Source organism: Malaya genurostris, chromosome 1, assembly GCF_030247185.1.
Source record: "Malaya genurostris strain Urasoe2022 chromosome 1, Malgen_1.1, whole genome shotgun sequence".
Taxonomy (NCBI): Eukaryota; Metazoa; Arthropoda; class Insecta; order Diptera; family Culicidae; genus Malaya; species Malaya genurostris.
Genome location: NC_080570.1, coordinates 128156562 through 128173308, shown reverse-complemented (window position 1 = coordinate 128173308; position 16747 = coordinate 128156562). Strand labels below are relative to the sequence as shown.

The 16747-nt window shown below is 41.8% G+C and overlaps 2 protein-coding genes across 3 annotated transcripts; one reads left to right on the top strand and one right to left on the bottom strand.

Moving 5' to 3' along the window:
* Positions 1-2058: 2058 nt before the first annotated feature.
* Positions 2059-11527, bottom strand: LOC131425734 (alpha-protein kinase 1). The gene is made up of 4 exons (XM_058587840.1): positions 9169-11527; positions 7580-9105; positions 6710-7521; positions 2059-3371 (listed from the first exon to the last, which is right to left on the bottom strand). The coding sequence occupies exons 1-4, from the start codon at positions 10900-10902 to the stop codon at positions 2746-2748; spliced, it is 4698 nt and encodes a 1565-aa protein (XP_058443823.1). The 5' UTR covers positions 10903-11527; the 3' UTR covers positions 2059-2745.
* Positions 11528-14722: 3195 nt separating this feature from the next.
* On the top strand, positions 14723-16357 carry LOC131425735 (protein-L-isoaspartate(D-aspartate) O-methyltransferase). Of its 2 annotated transcripts, XM_058587841.1 has the most exons (5): positions 14778-14986; positions 15040-15182; positions 15240-15477; positions 15549-15826; positions 16094-16357. In XM_058587841.1, exons 1-4 carry the CDS (start codon positions 14932-14934, stop codon positions 15794-15796), a joined length of 684 nt encoding a protein of 227 aa, XP_058443824.1. In that variant the 5' UTR covers positions 14778-14931; the 3' UTR covers positions 15797-15826; positions 16094-16357. The 2 variants fall into 2 exon arrangements, with proteins under 2 accessions (XP_058443825.1, XP_058443824.1); XM_058587842.1 differs by having other exon boundaries at positions 14723-14986; positions 15549-16357.
* Positions 16358-16747: the final 390 nt, after the last annotated feature.

Here is a 16747-nt window from a genome sequence, read left to right as displayed (position 1 = left end):
ATGAAGAGGTAATCACTGAAACTGAGGCCTATTTTGAGGCAAAGGACAAATCGTACTACAAAAATGGTATCGAAAAGTTGGAAGATCGCTATAATCGCTGTATCGCCTCTGATGGCAATTATGTTGAATAATAAAAACGAATTTTGGCAAAAAAAAATGTGTGTTTCTATTAAACGATACGAACTTTTCAGCCGAACTGTTATGAAACCTAAGCACTTTAATTCGTTCAAAAATTATTTATTTATTAGTAGAAAAGTCCAGAGAGGTACCAAAATCGGAAGATTGAAAAAAATATGTTCCGAAATTTTAAAGCATTTTTAAAGCAAGAAATACAGCTATAAAATTTTTTTTTCAAAATTTGTCTAAAAAGGCGGGTGGGTAATGTCACAGACATAACTGGAGGAAGTGAAAACAAATAAAACTGACATGTGTCTTTCACACTTCCGAGTTTGGGAAATCATTCGTATTAGTTGATTGTCTGTATTTTGCCAATTTTACTGTCTCGCTGCCTGAATTGTAACGGTGCATCTATAATAAAGTACGACTTCTTGACGACAAACAGATTCCACCATACAATTAAATAACGAACCGAAGGGCTGGGTCGTCATGCTCGTTCTCTTCTTGGTCCAGCCATGGATCTTGCATTTCTTGGGTCTACCATTCCCAGGCTTGTTCTTTTTGATACACCTCGAATGTCTTGAGCCAGGGTTGGTGGTTCAATGGATAGGGCGCTGATATTATAAGCCAGTTGTCGTATATTCGAGCCCCGACCTGGAAGGATTCTTAGTGTCAGTAGGATCGCAGCACCAGCCATGCAATGATTCTGTACGCTATGAATCGGCTGCGAAGTATGTTGAAACAGAAGGTCAAATTCAAACAAAAGGAATGTAATGCCAAGGCGTTGCTTTAAATATCATATTCACACAAGATTTGGTTCGTATTTGCCACAAAAAAAAAACTCCCCTATTCTCAACATGACTCTGTTGGATGTTTCCCAACAAAATTCCCGAATTTCTTCCCCCCAAACTGGAAAAGTTCTAAGCGAATGCGTGTGTGACTCAACCGTGTTTTTCTTCAAATATACAGTCTTTATCAAACGATTTTTGTTTTTCATTTACGTAATCTTCATGTGTTTTAGATTGATCAGTTCTTGACTCGACTTCTGAGGAAGGAAACACAACACTGCAGTAGGCGTCCGGATCAGCGATCCGCTCACTACGGAGCATATATCTAGATCTAATATATGTAAGAACAGTTTCTATTGATGGGTAATAACTTATGTGCGCCTTCGTAGTAAGCGTCGGAAAACGAAACTTTCTTACACATTTTCTCTCTCTCTCTCTCTGAATCTCTTTTTGTGTGTGTCAATTCTTCATCCAAGCAATCCGGAAAGCTTGTTTTTTTTCTACGATCCACAAGGATATTGATTTTGTTTCGTTGGTATAAGCAACCTACATTCGTTCTATCATATTTTATCTTCAAAATTTCACCTAAACCATGCATACATTAGTTTTTATTTTTGTATGAGCTTCTTACTTCCTACACAGAAAGAACAAAACATTTCCAGTGCCGGTATCTGTCTAGTAAGCAATACTTTTATATCGTTTTTTGTTTGTTTGTTTGTTTGTTTATCCTACAATCGAGCAAACACAGTATATCAACAGCACAAGAATGATATTCTAATATTCTGCCTTGAGTTGACGAAAAATCAGCAGAGATGACCCAGGTGACGGAAATAGACGTTGTGGATCTCTACACACACCGAAACGACCACCAACTCCTACACATACGTACAATGGAAAGATATAAAACTAATCGTCCGCCCCCCTTTTTTTTGTATTCGGGTTTGCATTTGACTTCTATTCCCTACTGAAGATTGAAGGTATTATTCTCTCTCTCTCTCTCTCTCTCTAGGTGACGATCAAGTTGTCTAAGTTGAATGGACTTCTGAACTGTACAGTTAGTTCTCGATGATGTTTACGCGACGTAAGCAAGGTTATCAACCTCGAAGTTAACACGGAGCGCAGTGATTTATGTCAAACTAAAAAGCGTCAAACGTTGTGTACTACATTCATGAATTCGTTCATTATTTTTTTTATTTTGTTTTCATGTGAATGTGTACCCAAAAGCAGAAACACTCAACAACTTCAAAAGACCATCAGTTTTTTTTGTTTGTTCTTGGTTGGTTTCTCAGTAACATCATTTGAAAATTCCTGCATATCAACTGCACTTAGCCAAACATTTGATTACTTCTATCTATCTATCTAAATTGGTTGAGGGTTTGAGAATGACTATTTATTTGTTTTGTAGTTATTTTTTATTATAACCATAAATTTTCTGTTTTGCTCTACCGTTGTTAAATGGGGGGTGTGCAGTAGTGCTTGTTTTACTAACATGATGTCCCTTTATTTCCTACGATAATGATGTATTCCAAGCAATTTGGGATGTGTTCGAAAGAATGCATGAAAACGAAAACAAAACGGAAGAAGAAAACAGTAACGAGACCAATGGAGCACATGTCGTCCTTCAATACTAGTCAATTTTAGTAAACGGCAATGGGCTACACACATCTCTATAAACTTACTCGCGTCGGCAAATGAACTTACTGCTGCTGTTGCTGCTGCTGGCGCTGTTTTCCCGGCGAAGATCCAGCATCCGTTGCATGGCCGGTCCACTGATCCAGGAAGGTTGGCTAGAAGGTTGCTGTGGCGCGCTACTCGGAGAGCGGCTCGCCCGTGCTGCGGTTCAGTTGTGTACCGTCGCCGAGGAATGTTGCATGTTGCGTTCGAACTCTTCCAGGCTCATGGCCTGACCGATGTTGAGCGAGGGCAGCTTACCGGCCGAAGCTTGGGCCAGCAATTCCGGCGAAAACCAACGGGCCAGTTGGTTGCTGGTCGGTGAAAGGGCACCATCCCGGTTGTAGTTGATGATTCCCGAGCCTCCCTGTGGAGGTGGTTGCTGCTGCTGTGGTGGCTGCTGGGGGCCCTGGTGAGGATGTTGTCCCGGTCCTCCGGGTTGCGATTGTTGGTTCGGTCCCATCCGGAAGGAAGGTGGAACTTGTTGCATGTGTTGGTTTCGGATAGCGCGCTGTTGTTGCTGCTGTTGACGTTGCTGAAGCAATTGCTGCAGATGAGGAGTCATCTGGTTCTGATGTTGACCGTGTTGTTGTTGTTGTTGTTGCTGCTGCTGCTGTTGTTGTTGCTGTAACATTTGCTGCTGCGGAGATTGATGGGCTCCGAGTATCGGATTGCCACTGCGACTTTGGAATTGTTGCATTTGCTGCTGGAATTCCAAGTTCGATGCGAACGACATCTGCGACATCGGGGATGGGTGCTGCGGTTGTTGTGGGGGCTGCTGTTGTGCGTTTCCACCTGTGAACAAAAGATAAGGTGTGAAGATGAATTTATCGTTAACGAGAATTTTGAATAGTTACATATGAACCGCTGAATGCAAAAATCAGATAAGTGCAAATAGTTTCGAAGAAACCGTGCGGTGGCCGAGAACGGACACGGAATAAAACGAACCGTTCACGAGAGTTCAAATTGATTATATATTTTTGGGTATTGTGTGAAAATCGTCCTTTCTTCCGCTATAGGTTAATATAACTGCGGTGGGTTGTTCCATCTTTATATTTTTTTTATTTACAATCAACAGACACAATTTAGTCGTAATGATATTTCCTAATAATATTTAGAAAAAATGTGCGTATTCTGATTCGTGACACATTAAAACCGTAGCCAGATGAAACACGGTTGAACGACCTCTGCAAACCATAGTTGGGATGTCGTATAGGAAGTCGAAGAAAAGCACCGTTCCGGAGAGCTTCGTTTGCGCAAAACGGGACAGTCGATCCTACATCTGAAGATATCTGCGACAGTGCGATAAAATTTCATTTTCAATCGAATAAAATAACATGAAAATGAAATTTATGGCCGCTGACAGTCAGCATATCCCTACTAATTCATTTGACTTTTGCTGCCATATTCAAGTGAAGCTCCCAGAATTCAACGTCAGTTGAATAATCGTATCTAGTCATTTGAAGTTTTGCTTGCTCAGTTTCGAGTGCCAAGTAGTCTACCTGCTTCAATGTCTTCGCTCTTGGTAGTAAGCAAATTCGAACGAATAGAATTATAAATGGAGTAAAGTATTAAAAATGAAAACTGAAGGAGGAAACAATTAATTTATGTGTATTCTGTGATTGATATTTCAGTATCTGGTTTATCTTTCATCTATTTTCTTGAACCAATTCGAATTTTTACATGAACCTCATTTGAAGGCCGCTCTCACACTATTGAAAGAGATATTTTGTCATTTCAAGAGATCAACTGACGGTGGTTAAAATGAGCTTCGATTGAAGAGAAACGAGTGATGAATTGAATGCTGCCCGTTCGGGCCGTCAACAAACATTGTGTGTGTCAGAGAGTGAAGTTTACTGCATTAGAGAGATCGCCTTATCAATGTGTTCCACATTCAGTTTCAATTGAATTGAATGAAGTTTTACAGCACTGATCTGCGATTATCAAAGCGCGTGATAAAAAAGCAAAGCAAAATTGACATCATTAAGGTACAGTAAAAATATTAACGGTCTGAGATGACTTCCCTGTGGTATTTTGGCTGCCCGGCCACCAATGGGAATTGATCTTCGATGTCAACATCTCTTCCTGAGAAGGCTAGATAACCGTGTAGTGTCGGTAGTGGTTTCTTAACTGGCTAAGCATAACACTACGATCCACCTGTCCCGATGGTATAAGTCAACCGAACAGGTAAGTCGCGTGATATCCGGCGGTAGTATTTCAATCAAGAATTGATCCACTGGTTTCCTGTTCCATGTCGTAACAGGCCACTAAAACGAGAGCTCGCTAGTCAAGGTGTATTTCCTTGGAGATGACCGAATGACTTTTTTTTGAACTAGTGATTATTTCGACATTGGTAACCTGAATGTCACTTTTGATTTGACAGAAACTTAGTTTTATCCTTCCGCTGAACGAAAATGGTTGTGTATATACTGGGCTTGCGATCAGCTTGAAGAAGACGCCGATTTTTGCCAAAAAAAATCATCTTCTCGGATGAGGCACATTTTCATCTCGGCGGGTATGTTAATAAGCAAAATTGTCGCATCTGGGGGACAGAAAACCCGCACGTTATCATGGAAAAGCCGATGCATCCTCAGAGAGTGACGGTTTGGTACGGATTTTGGTCTGGCGGCATCATTGGGCCATTTTTCTTCGAAAATGAGGCAGGAGCCGCCACCACGGTCAATGGCGAGAGCTACCGCGCCATGATTAGCGATTGATTCTTCCCGTTACTTGAAGAGGAAGACTTGGACACCATTTGGTTCCAACAAGACGACTTTGATTCCTGTAATGTTTGGTTACAGATCGTTAACCGATGAGGGTAGATCATGCACACGTACTTCCCATTTTGTGGATTTTTTTCACGTTTTCATCGGTAACAGCCTCTTTTGGACGTCCACTGCGTTCATCGTCTTCGGTGCTCATATGACCAGTACGAAATTTTGCAAACCACTTACGAATTGTTGTTTCGCCCGGTGCAGAGTCTGGATAACACTCATCAAGCCATTTTTTGGTATCGGCGGAACTTTTTTTCATCAAAAAGTAGTGTTTCATCAACACACGAAATTCCTTTTTTTTCCATTTTTTTCACAATAACAAAAGTAGCTTCACTCAAAATGCAATATCTCACAAACTAATTATCAGACAGCTGTCATATTAATACACATATCTTTTGAAGGTTGGTACTAACTGAAAATGGTATGGATTTAATTCTAGTGGCGCCCTCTCATAGAAACGATACGAACTTTTCAGCCGATCTGTTACATTAGTGTGTTGTACTTGATGCTTTCATGCTCCACGTAATCACATTGTTCTTGTCTTAAGCGAATTGCTTTGCTTCCCACTTTCCAAAACTGGATGTAAACAACATTATTTGTCTTGTTGCATTGAAATCAATGCATTTGTATGAGATCAAGATGCATTTGCTCCATAAGCAAACCTTCAAGTTCTTGCATCGAAAGTCGAATTTTGCAATGCCTGAAAACAACAATAATTGTATTCTGTCGTAGTGGCGACGGTAGCTTCTGTTCGTTTGGTTCACTCATTTCGTTCTATTGTTCACTACAAGATACTGTACTTGGTTTCTTCCGTCCCGAACGTAAGCGGATTTGTTTTATCGACTGGCTTGGATAAGGCGTGAAAGAGAACTGAAAAGCGACCCCTTTTTTTTGTTACTAGTTCGACCTATACTTGAAAATGCTAACATAGTTTGGAATCCGTATCAGTTAGTTTACAGTTTACGAATTAAATCCGTGCAGAAAAGATTAGTTCAACTTGCTCTAAGAAGCCCTAAGATCCCTGGGAAAATCCGCAAGATCTTCCACCGTATCCCGATTGCTGTTTGACCTATACATTTGTGAGATCCACAATTTTATAACTTGACTACATTATATTCATTAGGATCTATTATTGTCGGATGAATTATTTATCTTTTTTTCTTTTTATTCGTATTCACGTCATCCGATTATGTCTGTGACATTACCCATCCGTATTTTTTATTAAATATAGTATAGAAAACTTTACGCACGTGATATGCAAGCTAACACCACAAATTGAATTAGTAATATGTTTGAAACGAAAATTCAAAACTATTTCGGTTAAAAACACGCATTTTCACAGTGATTAAATGCACCTACCTTTCAGAATCGGTCTACCCTGGGGCTTCGGAATCGGTGGGATTTGCTGACCGGGATGGGGTTGCTTCAAGTTCCACGGGATGTTGCCGGGCATTCCGGACTGTGCCGGATGGTTGCCCCGCATCTGCTGTTGATGGCCGGGCTGCGGTTGCTGCTGTGACAATTGTGGCGCGATCGGATTCGGCAAATGTCCCCCACCCAGATGATGCAGCGAAGACAGCTGAGGAGGCGGACCCTGCGGTTGGGTTGGTGGCGGTTGCAGTGGTGGTGGTTGCCCGATCAGGGCACTCAGGTTTCTTTGCTGTTGCTGCTGCTGTTGCGATAGAGGATTACCGCCGAGACCAAGCAAAATGTTGGGATTCTGATTGGCACCGATCAATGGACGCTCGTTTGGAGGATTCGGCACATTTCCAACGCTGTTGATGATGTTAGCGATGTTGTTGTTGTTGTTGCTGTTGCTGCTGCTACCGTTGTTGTTGTTGTTGCTGTTGTTGGATGAGAGCGGTTCATTTTCTTTTTCGGCTGTCATCTTGCGCAACACCGAGGTCGGTGTGAATGCCAGAGGAGTCGGAGAGGACGTGTGCTGCGAATGGGAATGCAGCGGTTGCTGACTGTGTTTGGCTGGCGACGGGATGGCATTGATAATTGCCGGAGTTGTGATAGTGCCGGAAGATGCCGCAACGGTAGCGGTTGAGCCTGTGCTGGAGTGATTTCCCGGTGCCTGGGTGGACGAGGCATTAACTGAACTGTTTGCTACCGGTGCCGGTGTTGCGGTTGTTGGACATGCGACTGAGCTTGCTTCCGGTTGGTTACTGGAAAACAGAAAAATTATTCCGATGGAATCGAGAAACACAAATTGGGAAATATTACCGATTCTGTTGCTGCTGTTGTTGTTGTTGCTGCTGCTGTTGCTGTTCTTGACGTTTGCGATAGTTCTCTCGCTGTTCTTCTAACTTTTTGCGAATCAGAGCGTTCTGCATAATTGACTGCGTATGAAACTGAAGCTCCCGAGGCGAAGGAATCCGTTGCGGGATTCCATTCGGGAGGGGAGAGAGTCGCATTTGTTGTTTCGAGTGATGTTGGAACAGTAGATTGGCACTGTTGGCGGCAGCAGCTGCTGCTGCCGCGGCAGCGACAGGTGGTAGATGCGCGGTAACCGGGGGGACAGTAGCTTGCGGTAAAATCGGAATAGGACCAGGGCTGGGTTGAATTAGAATATTGGGTGAAACCACCCGTGGGCTGGTGTTGAAAGAACTTAACACCGAAGAGAGAATTTCACGATGAGGCTGAGCTGTGGCAGGATTGGCCAACTGTTGCCAAAGATTGTGCTGGGATACTTCACCGCGAGCGACACCAAGTAGCAGAGCTTGAGCTTCCGGACGTTTGAGTATTTCCGCCTGACGGGAATCATTGGTTGGGTGATGCATTTGGTTTAGGTGCAACATTTTCTGCAGTAGTTCATTCTGTTGCTGCTGATGGTGCAACATATTGACCGGATGGGCTTGATGGTGTGCGGAATGAGTTCCTGGTGGTGGTTGAGCATTGTGCGCGTGCTGACCGTGTTGTTGTTGGTTGTCGGTGATGGAAGCTAGCAGTTTCTTGAAAGCATTCATCTCACGTTCGTGCTGTTGATCCACGTTGGACGGTAAACCGGCGCCGATGTTTCCCGATGAAGGGGTGATGAGTCTTGGAATAGTAGGCCCTGCGTTTGCGTTGCTACGGGTGCTACTGTCGACATCGTTCTGTCGAAAACGAGCCTCCAGTTCTTCGACACTGTGAATCTGACCTACGTTTGGACCAGCCGGAACAGATCCCAGTGAACCATGAGCTCCGCCCATGTTTGCTGTACCGGTAACTCCAAGCATTTGTTGTAGATTCCGATTCTGCATTTGCTGGTGATGCTGCTGCTGTTGTTGTTGTTGTTGTTGCTGCTGCTGATGTTGAAGTGCCGGATGATTTGAGTTGTGACCACCCAGCAATGGATGAGCGTGCTGTTGCTGTTGTTGCTGCTGCTGTTGTTGTTGCGACGTCGGTTGAATTTGTTGGTGATTTTCCCGGTCACGCTGATGTTGTTGCTTTTCGCCACGTTGAAACAGATCCAACAGCGAATTTGACGATGTGCTGGCAGCCGGCGAGATCGGTGCGAAATACTTGTTCGAATTCGTGTCAGGAATGTGATCGTCCAGTCCGGCCGAGGAGAAATCGTTGATCATATTGTTAATTTCATCCTGCAGCGATGATCGGCGACTGTCAAATTGGGAGCCCGGCTGTGGCGGTTTTTGCTGTTGCTGTCCGGCTTGCTGTTGGCCGGCCTGAGCTTGCGATGTGTCCTGCCGGAACCATTGCGAAAACCGAGACCCACCGGTGCTTCCGCTTTCTTTGCTTGGGGTGTCAGACTGAAGGTGAAAGAAAAAGAATTTAGAAATTTGTTGGCACACAAAAAAACCGGCAATACTTACATATAGCAAACTGCTTGGTAGCGCGTCAAGTTTGAGAAAGTCCTCAAAGTTGAAATCATCATCAGCAATCTTGGACTGGCTGAGTGAGTTCGGAGCACCGGCGTTGGATCCGACAGCCGATTTGGCTGAACTTTCGCTAGCTCCGTCACCGGGTGTACGGTCCTGTTGATTTGAATTGGCCGATGAAGTAAGCGACGAATCAGCTTGTCCCTGCTGGTTGACTTTTTCGGTGCTGTTACCAAGCTCCGCGGTGTTCGGATTGTTATTTTTGTCGTTTTGCATCGCTGGTGAAGCACGTTTTTCTGTGTCTTTCTCGGTACGTTTCGCATCCAGCTGAGTGGACTTCATTTCGTCACTGTGGTTATCCTTGTCCGATTTGGCATCATCCTCCGGAAGCGGATCATCAAAACCGCGCAATTCAATCGTGTCCGTTTGGGACGTTGGTTCACTGAACCATTCCGGTTCTTCATCCCTGTTATCACTATACTGCCGGCGACGGTCATGATGATTCGAATGGTAGTGGTTACTCGACGAATAACTGTTGGAATGGTAATTGTTGTTGCCGTGAGAATCATTGTTCGAAGCGTACGAGTTGGAATATCGTGACGCACGGGAATTCCGGGAATCTTTCTCGTTCCGATCGTAGTCCCGGTTAAGCGGACGTCTCTCGAAGCGTTCGTCACGATCACGGTCCCGGTCACGTTCCCGATCACGATCGAAATCTTTGCGGAAGTCTTTTTCACGTTCGGTCCGCTGCTCGCGGGATTCTCGAGAATCACGTGGATCACGGGAATCGCGTTCCCGCTCTCGATCTCGAAAGCCCAGATTATTGGACGAACGGTAATCATTGCTTTCCCCGACATCCTTGTCCGGCCGATAGTCCCAGGAAACATCTCGTGATAAAATTCTACCGCTTCCTATTCGTCGCTCACGACCACCTAAAATGTCCCGCTCGTTTCGAAGCAAACTAGTACCGATGGTTAGATTGGTACTGCCGGAGGCAGGCGCTGCAGGCATTTGACAGCCCATGTTGAACGATCGGCGTTGCGGCGAAAGGACAATACCATCCTCCTTACGTAACCGTTCTTTCGGATCTCGCAATTCCATGCCACCCGATCGACGAATTTCCACCCTTCCCGAGCCACCACTACCGTTGCCGGTAGAATTCGATCCATTTCCGCCACCTCCTGACCCGGCGCCGTTAGCAGACGAATAGACAGCACGGTTTCTACCGTAGCCTCCAGGACCTCCGTTGTTTGAATTTTCCTCGTCATTTGCCGTTTCCGATGGTTTCGTGATCAACGAAAACATCTTGGCATGCTTTTCCGACTTCGGTTCCACTATGCAGGGTGGTTTCTTTTTCGACAGCTCACCATTCCGAAGAGCTAGCAGCTGGTTAACCGAGTACCGTGTCCAATTGATCTTTTCGTCGCTACTCACTTTCACGGCTGTTGTTTCACTTTCCGTCGGTGCCGTAGCGGATAGAATAGCCGGGTCCATCACTTCAAATGCACTCTTCTCGCCGTTACCGTCCGGGTTGTTCCCACCGTTACCACCACCACTGTCAGCGGATGATGACAGCGGTGAACAAGGATTGCAGGAAACTTTCTCATCTCCGACGTTCAATCCACTGCCACCGCTATCCTTCTGGTGATGTTCCGGTATGCTCGGCGTTTGCCGCAACGTTTCCAGCAGCATCGACGATTGCAAGTCCATCGATATCGATTCCGACATAATTCCGCCTCAGCCAATAGATGGAAAACAACCCACGGATATCACTTTCCCTGCTACTTCTCGTTTGCTGGATGAAAAAAGTTTCTTTTTTGTTCGCTTTAACGTTGTGTCACCAACACTACTAGGTTTTGACAGTTCACGCTACACGCATACACTGTTACCTCTCGCCTAAAAAAAGTTAAAACGTTCAAGCAAAACTCGTCCTCGTTTTGCTCACGTATGAATCACTCGGTCTATCTCACTCACTCGTATGCACTTGATGTATCACAGATGTTTGGCTATTTCTTTCTTTCTTGCGAATGAAGAGTGTACGATAAGCACTCACGCTCAACACAGAAGAAAAAAAATGGAGCTCTTGTATTATTTTTTTCACTTTACACTATAAACTCACTCACGCACACAGCAGATTACAAATTTATATTCCGTAGCACTATAATTTTTCGCGTTTTTTGTTTCGCGAATTATCCTTATTCGATTCGATTTCCTAGTTTACAAATACTAAATACTACTTTTTACAAAACGATACTATCGATTGCTGCACTGCTAACGAACGTTTGACTTCGTTTGCCACTAGAAATTTGGAACTTTTCCGCAGTAGAGACACACAAACTTAAATGAGCAGCCATTAATGCACTCAGTAGTCATAGGCATTGTTCCAGTACTATGAGCAACTGGAGAAGGAAACAGTTTTTGAGTTGGAACTTGTTCCTGTATTCGCACTTTTCTCTCGTTTCTACCTCGGGTGTTAAAAGTGTCAGAATGAAATGGAGAAAACATGCAGAAAATACTGGAACATACCAAGCATGATAAACGATGCATCAGCAAATGATGACAACGAAGAGCTCAATTTCATTGGCAGTGGTACCTACACTGAACGGAAACTTCCAGAAGAAAATGTTTCGGTTGGTTTTTCAAATGGCCGTAAGAACTAGTGACAATTTCTCTTTGTTGGATTTCTCTTATATTAATTACTAAGCGGTTTTCATGTTTATCGCTTAACTATTTATATAAAATGATACCCGGAACCTTCGATTGCCACACAGAATTGTAAAATCTTATATTCAAGTCACAATAATCGAACAAGAAAGTAAACAAAGATAAATTATCACTTCTCGGTTGATTTTTCATTAGGGCGTATAAGCAAGTGACAGTTCAGAACAAATTGGCTCAAATATCACTCAACTCTTTCAATAAAATGATACCCGAAACTTTTAAATTTCAAGCAGTGTAGTGAAATCAAAGAAAATCGTTTTAATCACATCACAATAATCGAAAGAGAGAGTGACTAAAGAGGAACTGTCGCTTGCTTATATGCCCTACTGAAAATTCAACCGAGACTTGGTTGAACTCAACTGGTTTTCTAAGAAGGGCGAATCTTACAAAAAATAAACAAATCAAGTTTCTTTTTCCTACGAACAAATGCTTCAAACACTGCAAAAATGCGTTTCAGATAGAACAGGATCACTCGCTTTTTACCGTAACACTTCGACCGTCCCACGACAAAAGGGCCTAACTGCAAATGATAGTTTCTCTTTGTTTACTTTTTCTTTCACTATTTACCGAACTGATTTTTATATTTGACTCTTCACTCTTCGCAAAACTTTCAAGGTAAAACTACAATCTTTCGATTTATATTGGAAACATTACAGAATTTGCAATAATGGCTCCGTAATAATGAAAAGAGATAGTAAACAAAGAGAGGCTCTCATTTGCAGTTAGGCCCTTTTGTTGTGGGACTATCGACTTGTTCATGCACGCTTTTGTCTGTTTCGCACTTAGTAACGGTTAGAAATAGATTGACCGTCTTCTGTTGATTTTTGCTTTTTATGAATATTACCATGGTGATATGATGCTACAATAATATCAAAACAAACTGAAACTCAGTTTTCAGAGATGACAAGTAAACAAAAGCTTCGAATTTTTCTTAATTATTTGACACGGTAGACTTTACGTTCCTTGAAGAAAAAAAATAGTATTCATTATCATTTTATCTGAGTGATATTTAAAAACCAATAATTTGCAGGATCTTTGGGTTAGAATAGAGAAGGAGTTCAAAAAAGATTCCATGAAATATTGGGCTGTGCGTACGGTGCTGTAAACCAGCCATCTTACATAGAATGGGAATACTTATAGTCGTCTCATGGTTTCCAATTAAAAACGATATTTGATTGATAATGGTTACCTTTTAGTTTTTGTTGGAGTGAAGATATAACCAGGATAATGAGAACAATAGGAAATCAGTTTTGAGATAGGTAGTTAACAAATTGTTAATTTGATAACAAACACATAGCTGAAAACAGGAGTTATCTACGAATTCTTCCATAGTTTCAATAAATATTTCACAGTGCTGAAATTGGGATTGAAAAATTAACTGATCGCTATTTTGATCTTAAGACTTTCATTAATCAATCCCTTTTTCAATTATGGAAATACAGACAAAAACATAAAGAGTTGTATATTCGATGTTGTTTATTTTGGTATAAATGTTTCAAGTATCTGAATTATATTTAGAGAGATGATTGCCAATGTAGTAAGAACAGACCAGGTTATCATTATCTGAGCACAATCATAAACATCTTGAAGTTGGGCAAATAAGAATATCTTGGATTGTTCTTCGAGTGACTATGAATGCGACTGTTGAAAGGAAAATGTTAGCAAACAAACTGGTATTTAATCAAAGTTCTTACGTTTTTTTTTTGAAACATTAAGTGATAAGATGCCCGGGATGTTGCTAATTTAACCAGACAATTTACACCATCTGTTTGTGTGGAGCAAGGGGCTCCTGATCACTAGTTAAAACTCAAAGAACTACCATAAATTGAATGTCATCCACTTCAGCTTATGATTTTTAATTATAAGCAAAACGATTATTCAAAATTCCAGGCTTCAAAGAAATAATGAAAACCATTTTCTAAGGGAACTTTCATTTTCTAAATGGATTGATGACTTTGTGTTGACATTTGGAAAAAAATATAAAATAAAACTTTCGAAGAGATCGCATAATCTTTGACTTTCCTTTCTACGGTTGGAAACGCTTTTGAACGGATCAATATAGTATTTTGGATTTATGCAGTTTGATTGAGTGGAACACGAGGTTTTAAAGACAAAGACGTCCATTAATACAACGTATCATTGTATAATTATTCTGGTTATAAAAACATTTTTATTTATCGGTCAATTTAAAAGATATTTTTCTGGTTTGTGGTCACGAAGGGGTTGAATCGATACAAATGACAGTTTCGCTATCTTTAATGGCATTTTGTCGCTATCTTGTCGCATCGCAATCCTTTTTAACCGCCAAAGAAAACTACAAATACGGGGAAGTGTGATGTTTTTATTTGCAGCGGTACGTGATGGCAGTTTGAAAAGTTACACGCTCATATATTTTTCTTCATACATAAATAATTGATAGTTAAACTAGAGTGCCTATAACCAGAGTTTCGACATCTCATCCGTAATTTTGGCAACAATTCAAAACATTCCATTAGCTTTACATTGAATTGACAGGTCGTTTGTTCGTTTGGAACTGGGAGCTGTCATTCCAAACGAACAGCTGTCGCCACTCTGATTAAAGTCACTCTAAGTTAAACAAAGCTGAAGTAAGAAAATAAATTGATCGGTTATTTAACCGAAGGTTTCAAAGTTTAGAAACATTCTAAATCGCATCGTCCATTTTATTGTCGTCCACAACATTTATTTTTTCCATTGAAGCATTTCAAGAGCGCCAATTGTTTAACATCTTTCGGTGGGTATTCGAAAATTTGCCTTGGCAACCCTGTTCGAAATATTGCTGTCAAATCAACATTATAATTTAGACAGATTTTGGTATTGTTGTTTTTCTTCGTAGACTTATCTCGAAATTTCAAAAGTGATTTTGAATTCATCCGTGAAAATTTACACGATTTTAAAATTTTGTTCGATTTGTCATTGGTTTATGCGCAAATAAATAACATCAGAACGTTGTTCACACGAGAAATAAGTTTTCTTGTGGGGCTGGTTGGTTGTTTGTGTTTGATACTACCAGCAGGTATGGCCTGGCGCTCCCGGGGTCTAAGCAATGCCGATCTTATTCGGCAACTTCAAGGTATTTTTCTAACTGCTTAGCCGTATCGGTATTTATCAAATTTCTTCTGTTAGAATATGGTGTAATTAAAAGCGAAGCTGTTGCGCAGGCGATGACGGCCACAGACCGGAAACATTACGTTGCGAGTAACCTGAATCCCTATGTCGATTCACCTCAACGTATTGGTCATGGTGCGACCATCAGTGCCCCTCACATGGTAGACTTTGCTTTGTTATGCTAAATACGAGCAGCTAAAAAAATTGTCCACTTGCAGCATGCTTACGCACTAGAGCTTCTGGAGAACCATTTGAAGGCGGATAGTAAAGTGTTGGACGTTGGGTCTGGATCCGGATATTTAACGGCTTGCTTTGCTCGTTACATTATGCAGAAGGAAAACAGCACTGGGTTTGTAGTGGGCATTGAACATCATCCAAAGCTAGTTGAACTGGGACGCAATAATATCAAAACAGATGATGAATCGCTAATTGATACTGGCAAAGTAATTCTAGTAGGTGAGATTGATAGTCCTTAACGAAATTCTCATTCGTGCTTTACAAAGTTAATTTTATTATTGGAAATTTAGAGGGAGACGGTAGACTGGGCTGCAAAGAACACGCCCCATACGATTGCATCCACGTCGGAGCAGCGGCTCCATCAACACCCCAAGAGTTAATAAATCAGTTGAAACCAGGAGGACGGCTTCTTGTTCCGGTTGGGCCAGACGGCGGTACGCAATACTTGGAACAGTATGATAAAGATGCTAACGGGACGGTGTCGAAATCGCGCCTGATGGGTGTGATGTACGTGCCGTTGACGGATCTGCACACGTGATGCCCAAGTCGGTCAAGCTGCTACTTAGCGGTACGTGTAGTAATGATGCTAATCTTGCTGCTATTGTTGGCTTACAGCATCAAGAAAAGATTCTTCTAGGTGTATCCATTTTGTAGCTAGCTTACTTACCGTGCAAGCAGATATTTCAATTTAAAATCAATTTTTTATGTTGTGATGCGTTTGTTATTTATATGTAGTGTTTGGTTTGAGAACGGAGATTGTCAAAGGATTAGATTATTGATATAAATATTTTCTACTGAGAACGATTTCTATTGTGATTGTACATTTTTTTCTTAGTACCGTGCTTAAGAGCTACAAAGCATAACCCCCAGGTGAAGCAGGTGCTACATTCAACATGCTTTGTGTCAAACATTTTGTGATTTTTCAAAACGACAAATCGAAGAAGCGGTATAAATTTCAAGGAATAATGCAATTTACCGTAACAAGTGACACCAGAGGTGATAAACGGATATCGTCTTATTATTGTCGCACATCTCATGCTAAGTTTGTTCATGAATATCACTATTTTTATTTATTTCAATAAAGCTTCAAATCTGATAACTGGAATTGTTTTTGATTTTTGATCGCCGTAAACTGTATAGAATATGATTACAATCGATGAGAAATGCTCGTCATTCTTAGTCCCATAGGTTGCTATTGAATTTCATATAGATCCGACTTTCGGTTTCGGAGTTACGGTGTAAAATGTGCAAAATGAACTAGAAAAGTGTACGATTCACGGATGGAGATCAATTTGAAGGCTGATGCGAAACAATTTTGATCTCATCTACGGAATAAAACTTCTTCCCGTGGAATTCCTGTCAGTGTCCACTATCGTCACCAATCTTCGTCGACAGTTTCGGATTCAGCCAACCTATTCTCGTCATTTTTTCGAAGCGTGCTAAGTAATAACTCACCGCCTCTGTCAGAATCGTACCTGAGTAGTTTGCC